General features: G+C 36.0%; 2 protein-coding genes across 2 annotated transcripts; both read right to left on the bottom strand.

The window, feature by feature from the left end:
• Nucleotides 1–2166: 2166 nt before the first annotated feature.
• LOC125592693 lies at nt 2167–3174 on the bottom strand. Its single transcript, XM_048768054.1, has one exon. The coding sequence runs from the start codon at nt 3172–3174 to the stop codon at nt 2167–2169; it is 1008 nt and encodes a 335-aa protein (XP_048624011.1).
• Nucleotides 3175–5073: 1899 nt separating this feature from the next.
• LOC106435860 (nucleosome assembly protein 1;3) lies at nt 5074–8182 on the bottom strand. The gene is made up of 12 exons (XM_048768458.1): nt 8007–8182; nt 7868–7911; nt 7686–7781; nt 7373–7465; nt 7106–7193; nt 6957–7018; nt 6681–6865; nt 6386–6563; nt 6255–6298; nt 5915–6125; nt 5803–5820; nt 5074–5437 (listed from the first exon to the last, which is right to left on the bottom strand). The coding sequence occupies exons 1-12, from the start codon at nt 8050–8052 to the stop codon at nt 5369–5371; spliced, it is 1134 nt and encodes a 377-aa protein (XP_048624415.1). The 5' UTR covers nt 8053–8182; the 3' UTR covers nt 5074–5368.
• Between the last annotated feature and the right edge of the window lie 402 nt (nt 8183–8584).

The raw sequence follows: 8584 nt of genomic DNA, 5'->3' as shown, positions 1-8584 counted from the left end.
TTAAAAGAACTCGATATTGAACCGATGAAATGCACTCCATCATCAGTTTAACCCAATGCAAATCAAATCCCAACTTTTGTAGTAACGCCTTAATAAAATCCCACTCCACCCTATCTAGGCATGGGCATTCGGGGTTCCAATCGGGTTTCGGTTTACTCCAATCGGGTTTCGGTTTTTCGGGTTTATCAAAATCAGCCCCATTCGGATTATATGAAAATTCGGTTCGGGACCGGTTCGGGTTCTATCGGGTTCGGGTCGGGGTTAGTAAATCTTCAAAGAACCGGTACAACCCGATGTACTTTTGGGTTTGGGTCCCAATCGGTTCTTCGGTTTAATGTACCTGATTTATATCTACTTTGTAAGCAAAAAGTAAGTAAAATCGGTTCTTTGGTTTTAAAATACTTGATTTGTACCTATTTTGTAACCAAAACATAAATAAAACCGGTTCAAAAAAAAAGGAACATCAAATGTGATCATTCAAAATCAAGTGAAATGTAAACATAGTTATTGATAGAAAGAAAACCAAATAAATGAAAGCATAAAACGAAAATCAAGTTCTCATGAAATGAAAAACATTTTTCAATGAAAACAAAACCAAAATTTAAAAATTTCAACCTTCAACCGCCACCTTCAACCATCAATCTTCATATAATAGATAATTAGTTTAGATGTTCAATATATTTTGAATACATATTAGGAATTGAGATCATGTTTGGTACACATTCTTTTTGAAAATTTTGAATGTTTCGGGTTCTATCGGATATCTATTTAGGTTCGGGTTCGGTTCGGATAATACCCATAACCCGAAATACCATAAAACAAGATCCATTCGGTATTTATGCCGGGTTCGGATCGGTTCGGATTCATTTTTATCGGATCGGGTTCGGTTCGGGTTTTTCTGTTCGGTTTATTTGCCCAGTCCTAACCTTATTATACGTTTTACTCATATCCTTCTTAATTGTCATATACTTTCCTTGACATGCCTTATTAGTCTGCAATCCATGAAACATTTTCTGGGCTATAAGAATATTATCAGAAATCAACCGTCCTGGCACAAATGTCGATTGAGTTTCTGATATGAGGGATGGGAGGCATGATTTCAATCGCTGACACAAAACCTTCGATATAATTTTATATCCTACATTACATAGATTGATTGGCCTCAGCTTCAAGAGCTTTTTGTAACTCATTTATTTTTTCTTTTTCATAACGTGAATTATTTTTCCGCCATTTAGCAATTTTGTGGCGACAATTACTGATATTTGCCATTATACCATCCTCTCTTCCTTCACTAGAATCCAACCAGCCCATGGTGATTGATTCCATGAGACCCTCTTGTCCAAGCCATCTCTTATAAAACCGAAATTGTCCTTTCCTCCTAGGAACTTTATCCTCTAGATAAGCTACCACTGGGCGATGATCGGATGCCACCATTCCTAAGTACTCTGTATAAGAACATAGAAATAAAGTGTGCCACTCCTCATTTGCCAAAACGCGATCCAAACGACATCTGACCATTACTGCCCTTTTCTTTTTTCCCTTCTCTCTTGCCATGACAATTTGTTTCCCCTTCTCCCTTGCCATGGCAATAAAGATAAAATACAGGTTTGAGTTAATATTAAAAGGTTGAAACATTTGCATGCTACCGTAATGAACGCAATTTTGTACGGATGGCTTTTTGTTCGGTAGGATCCACAAGAGCGGTTCAGTGAGAAATTGATAAACCATTTGGTAATGCCTTGTGACAGGAATTGATCAAACTGCTCAACCAAATCTTTCTTCACAGCAGCATGAATCTTGTCAAGTTGTACAGACGAATCAAACCAATCTTTTAGAACATAATAAAAAATCATACAAAGTAGAAAAAGACAAATGTACACAGAAATAATTTCACATTATTGAACATTAGAATCAATAAGGATCATCTCAATGGTTAGACCACCAGACGCATAGTACTATTTTCAAATTTTTATTATCTTAACATTAATATTCTGCATGGATTTTTTTTTTTTTGAAAAAAAAGGCTTTTATATATATATATGATATGACCTGAAGGCAGTTTTTGATCCGGGCTACGCCCATATTACATCAAGGAGAGACAGTTGATCCATGTTATAGAAATCTGACAGCGGAGAAGAGCGATCGCCATAGTGATCATCGAAGGTTCTAGTCTCTTAACCAGTATAGCATCATGAGGAAGTAGAGTCTAGGGCTTGAGTTCCTAAGAGAGGATACCTGGTTCTTGATCATAGAGGTCGCGTTAGTGATGATCGTGCTTGACTGATGGAACTGTTGTCGGTGGAGTCTGTGATTTCTTTCAGTCCAAAGGAGATAGATTGTCGATTGCCACGATAGTAAGGATAAGAGCTTCTGGTGCTTTGGGAGAGCGAGTGATTGCATTGTAGTGAGAGAATGTGACCATTGTCTTACCGGATGGCAGCCAGATTTGATCGCAAGAGCTTCCCAAACTTCAAAAGAGAATGGGCAGACAAAATAGAGATGGTCCCTTGACTCTACGGCGTTGTTGCAGAGGAGGCAGTTCGGGTTTGTTTGAAGTCCCCAACTTAGAATCATGTCTTTCGTTGGGCATCGGTTTAGTACCATCATCCAAGCAAGGAAGTTATGCTTTGGTATTCCCTTTGTAGTCCAAACCGCAGTATACCAAGGTACCTGAGGTTTGTGAAGTGTTATTAGTTTGTAGATCATACCCGTGGAGTAACTTGGTAATTGTTTGTCCTCAGGTGACCATATGTAAGAGTCCTCATCCGTGGAGAGAGTTATCGTCGTTAGATGGGTCTGAAGAGCAAGTTGTTCTTCTGAGCGTGGGCTGGGGAGAGACCAGGCGCCATTATGATTGATGTCTGAGACAGTTGCATTCTGTCGCGTGCCAAGGAAGGAGGACGAAGGCAAGCGAAGGAAGTCTTTGATCCCGCCGAAAGGAGTCCAATTTTCAAACCAGAACATGGTATTTCTACCATTTCCTAGTTTGGCTTTTATCCAACTGAATGCCAAATCACGACACCTTAAGAGCTTCTTGACAGTGTAAGAGTGACTTTGCTTTTCCCGCAGGGCCCAGAAGTTGTTTATGTTACGTGAGAGGATGCGCTTAGTGAACCAAGCCACCCATAAGCTCAACAAACCCGGTACCTTTTTTATTACTCTCTGCTTTAACATGTGATGTGTTGATTGCTGGCGGAGCCTCTTCAACAAACATGTACTATATAACCAGCGGGACCACTGATGCAAAATTCTCATTCCAAGACGGACACTTCTGAAGGTGAGATTTCATCTTCAACCTGTTGTTATTCTAGTGATCAAGAAGAGGTTTCACTCAACTATATTTTTCATTTCCCTAAAATATAAAATATAAATGCTACAAACTGATGTTTTTCACCTGTAGATACATCAGAAGGAGCACTGGTCAGAGCTTTAAGCCAAACCCGTCGTCCTGCCCAAACCACTCTCGACTCACCGTGCTCCAATCCCCACCGTTGAGCCAAGCAAGAACCGTCATCTTCACTGCCGCCTTGGTAAGCCAACCAATAATCACCGAAACCATGAGATGTTCGGAAGATCTGTCCGACAAAGTAAGATCTGAAAGAGTCCATGGTTATGGCTCTGACCCTGTTTCATGTAAATCACCATCATTAAAAAGATTCAACAGCGAGAGAGAGAGAGATTTCTTGCTCCCCAAAAATCATCTAAGAACGAAATAACTTTAGAATCGAGGAGGAGTATGTGTTGATGGAAGAAGGCTGCCCTTTTTATAGGTATTATCCACCGACTCAAGATAGATAATAAGCTGTGAGTGATTGATAACGTTTTTGAAGGGAAGAATCGCATACGAAACGACGACAATGAAGATAGACCAGTGATTTTTCATGACGATTCGTCTTACTTGCATCTTAGAAGATCAAACAACGCGATCAAAACCCACCGAATAGATTCCTCATGTCCTCTAACGAACAGCGTAGAACAAAGACTGATGAAACCTAAATTCAAAAACGACGCGGTTTAAGAGTTTTAGAGTTTATCGTAGACGGACTGGGCTCCTTGAAAACAATATAAGCCCAATGACACATGAAAATTTACATATATATTGCTCATGAATTAATGAAACGCAGCGCTGCAACTTGTTGGACACGTGTCGGCATGTGATAAAACGATTTATCTACGTGGTGGAGCCTACGTGGAGGAAGGAGAAGGAAGGAAACAATAGTTTATAGTAATAGATAGATAGATAGATAGATAGATAGATAGATAGATACTGAGAACGTGAATATTTTTTCCGAAATTGCCTAATACATGTCTCCTTATAAAATCCCCTAGACTATATTTGCAAAGTGATTTTGTCACATGTCCTCTCTACAATCAATTTCACAAAACAAATATGACATGGTTATTGAAATTGATGACATGGCTTCTGGAAAAATATGACATGCATAATTTCATTTAATTTGCAAAGTGATTTTGCCACATGTCCTCTCTACAATCAATTTCAAAAAACAAATATGACATGACTATTGAAATTGATGATATGGCTTCTGGAAAAATATGACATGGATAATTTCATTTAATGTTGATTTATATTTTTGGCAAACTTATTAGAATAAGGTAATAATTCATATATTACATTTAATATTGATATTATTTTTTGGTAAACTTTTTTAAATATGGTAATGGCTCATAAATCATCTATAAAATAAATATATTCATATATAACATTTCAAAATTCGAAATATTATTATTTTTGCATAATTATACAATTTGTATTACTAAACTTTCAAAAATTTCTACAATTTTTTTATAAATTTAAATAACTAATCGTAAGATCATTAGTTTTTTATATACCTACAAATTTTATAAATATTGTTTAAGCTAATTTTTTTATAATTATACAATTTTATATAATTTTTATTAGTTTTATATAAATTGATTTAATATATATTAAATCTATATTAAATATTAGTAAGAAAATAGTAAAATCTATAATATTTAATAAAATTTATTTTTAAATATAAATTAGATTTAAAAAATTATTTACTGCACATGGTGCAGAAAAACACCGAGTACTTAAATAAATGTGAAACTAAAATTACGTAATAAATATTGTTTCTTAACAAAACTTGCCCACCGAACAAGTACAAAACAATAATTTTAATTTTAAACAAGTAATAAAACCACAACTTTTTTTTTGTCAATAAAACCAAGACTTTAACTCGGTGATCCAAGTAAACAAAAAAGGAAGAAACACCAAAAATAATTTATCAAATATCTCGCGAGGTCAATTCCGCCTACGACGGAACTTCAATGCGGAGACCTCAAACATTTTGCCTTACATGGAACTTCACTCAAAACACACAACATTTTACTGTTGCTTGCACTCAGGAGGCCTCTCCCCTTGTTGTCCATCGTTAATCTGAGGCCTGCCTCCTTTCTGCAATTTGATTTTTATAAGAACATATTAATCTCTCAAATTAAGAACATATTAATCTCTCACATTACTGCAAACATTTGCAATACCAGATTTAGTCTAAGCTTTACATATGCATGATGATGATTCTAGAAAACTTTATTTCTTTACAAACCTACCTACTTATAGTGCAACTTTAGTCAGATAAGTGTTTTAAGTTTCTATGATTCACATATTCATGCAACAATGAGCTTTTGACCGGTTGTTTCATCTATCACTAATCCTACATGAGACAGGTTGTTCTATGATTCATTGGTGTCGGATTGTTGGACAGAAACTAGGTTTTGACTAAGACAATTACTAAAATGAGGAGGAAACTGGTTGTGTACCTTGTGTAGGATTGACGGCTGCATAAACATTTTAACCAATTTTTAAAGTTAGTAGTCAATCTTAAGAAAAAAAAGGTACTGCTTACTTGGATAAAAAGGAGGAATAAAATACCTTCTTTTTGGTCTTGCTTACTTCTTCCTCATCTTCGTCATCGTCATCTTCTTCGTCCTCATCTTCGTCCTCATCATCTTCTTCATCATCATCTTCGTTCTCATCAATATCATCTTCATCGTCATTGTCTATGTCAAACTCCTCTCCTTCAATAGCCTCACCAGTAAACCATGAGACAGCATGAGGTATAATCTTCTCCCGGATTGTAGAACTGCAAGACTCAAGGGATACTCGAATCAGATATTTAAAAATGTATAACTGGTGCTCACTAGAGCTTCCATATATATAGACGCAAATGTACAGACAGACAGACATAGATTATGTTAAGAAGAAAACGAACCCAATGTCATAATCTTGTTCCATCAGATTCTGAAGTTCCTCAGCCTGCATCAGGGACATAAAATAGTTAATACAAAGTTTGGTTAAACAGAGTCAAAGCACGGTATGTTTCAACACCAAATGATAACGTACTCTGTCTTCGTCGATGTCTTCATCATCATCAGGAACTTGGGGAGGGCTGAAGAAGTTGAAGAAGCTTTCACAATCTTCAGTTTTGGTGATTGGCTTGGCATTCTTTGCACCTTTCTTAGGCTTCTTCTTAAGAATCTTCTGAGTTAGGCATTTTCCAGGATACCAATCAATCTCTGTCCTGAGAGAAAGAACAAAAAAAAAGAAGAATAATGTTGGAGATAGGTCAGCAAGAAGATTCTACAGCTCCTTACAAGAACTATTCTATGCAACCATCCAAGGAAGTATGAACAATTACCCAATAGCCTTCTCAAGCAGAGGCTCATCTTCATCAATCATGTGATACGCCTTTGTTAATAGGGTGTTTTTGAAGTAAGGGTTCTGGTCGAAGAAAAACTCAAGCTTGAATCCCTTTGGTTCCTCAATCTTGCACCACTTAATATCTTTAAGATACATGAGAGCTCCTTCATCACGCTCTGTGATCTGATATCAAAAAGAAGTTAAAACACTGGTCATTTTCCATGGTTATGACTGGAGTAACTCCAAATAAACAAACTGTAGCTTCAACACTAACCTCTTCGGATATAACATCATTGTTTTTCAAGGCGGTCAGCCAGAAACTAGGGACTCCTTTCTCTGCAATCCAACAAAGGGAAATAAGCAAAGCCGTTTATTTCAAGCAATGATACGAATTACAAAGGTAAAGAGAGAAAGAAAGAATACCTTCTGCAGTTTTTTCCTCTCTCTGGTCCATCTTAACATCCTCTTGAGCTCCTTCAACTTCGATAGCTCCATTCACAATCTCATAGCGCTGCACATTCCAGGTATCAATCAAGTTTCAAGAAAAAAAATTGAAAACAGATAAAGCCAAGACAGCTCAGCTACAAATAAAGAAAATAAAGTAAACATATGCAAGTCTCCAATTACTTTCATCCGTTAGAGTAGTCAGTAGCAACTTTGAAATATTTTGTTCTTCTCACAAGCAATTACCTTGGTATACAAAGGCTGGTATAACTTTTGATACTTGGCTTCAAGTGCAGCTCTCTCCTCGCGGAAGTTGTCCTCTATTTCATCATGTTTGCCCTGAAAAAGAAATGATTCTCAGATAATCAAAAAGATTTCAATACCATATTCAGAAGATACCTTAAAAATTTAAACCTATCCAATTAAACAATATCTTAAACATTTGACATTCATCCGGAAGACATCCTCATATAATCAAAACGATTGCAAGATCATATTCACAAAAGACCTTATTAATCTACACCTATCGATTACACAATGAAACTTATAGAATACCAACCTGAATCTCCCTCAGGACCTCAACACGCCTTCTGATTTTCGGAGTCAGATTCTCGAGCACATCAGAGTGCTGTCCAGCCAGATTCTGCAGCTTGTTCTGTGAATCAACAACAACATTTACCAATCAAAACAAAATCTCCAGCAGAAAAACTCAATTCTGCACTCAATGTCACTGAAACTGACCTTAAGAGCGTTGACAAGGCCTGCACGATCCTCATCCTTAAGACCTGTTAACAGACGAAGAGCTAGGGGTTAGAAATCTCAACCTGAGGGAAACTTTGACCACGAAGAAACAAACAAAGAGACGGATTAGATAAATTACCGGTGGTGAGATCGCCGACGTTGAAGCTGTCCTTATCGCTGCTCATTTTCGGAGTTTGAAAGAGGTGGAGAGGTTGAGGAGCAAGAAGAGTAGAAGAGGTGAGGGTTTCTGGGTGGCGACTAAACACACAAGACGTGCCTTCCTTTATTATACCTAATAACTGCCGTTTTTTTTTTTAATTTCGCTCGCTGGCATTTTTCTTTTCCTTTTTTTTTTAATTAGGTGTTTTGCCCGCACATAATCTTCTTACGAATATTTATTAATTTATATGTCTTATTAATCTAAATCTAAAATCAACACAATAAGTTATTATTTATGTCTTCAAATATTTAAATCAAACATCAAAGTATTTATATATGTCATATTTTTCATCAAAATATATACTTATTAATTATATTGTGTTAAAAATTTTAAAACACTCATATCTTAGAAATATTTTAGAAACTATTTTTTCTATAAATTTTTTTTCTTGACTGATATTTAATTATAATTTTTTGTATCTTAATTTTTTAACCTTTATAATGAAAATATTTTTTTCAGATTGCAACACAATATATATAAGAACTATCTTATTTTAT

This window comes from Brassica napus, chromosome C9 (assembly GCF_020379485.1).
Source record: "Brassica napus cultivar Da-Ae chromosome C9, Da-Ae, whole genome shotgun sequence".
Taxonomy (NCBI): Eukaryota; Viridiplantae; Streptophyta; class Magnoliopsida; order Brassicales; family Brassicaceae; genus Brassica; species Brassica napus.
Note: the sequence above shows the minus strand (reverse complement) of the source record. Positions and strands in the feature narration are given on the sequence as shown.

Coding starts and splice junctions, on each gene's coding strand:
- LOC125592693 (XM_048768054.1), bottom strand. CDS start 3,174: ATGTTAAAGCAGAGAGTAATAAAAAAGGTACCGGGTTTGTTGAGCTTA.
- LOC106435860 (XM_048768458.1), bottom strand. CDS start 8,052: ATGAGCAGCGATAAGGACAGCTTCAACGTCGGCGATCTCACCACCG. Junction 7,194..7,372: donor ACCAGCCTTTGTATACCAAG/GTAATTGCTTGT, acceptor TGGAATGTGCAG/CGCTATGAGATTGTGAATGG. Junction 6,866..6,956: donor ATGATGTTATATCCGAAGAG/GTTAGTGTTGAA, acceptor TTTTGATATCAG/ATCACAGAGCGTGATGAAGG.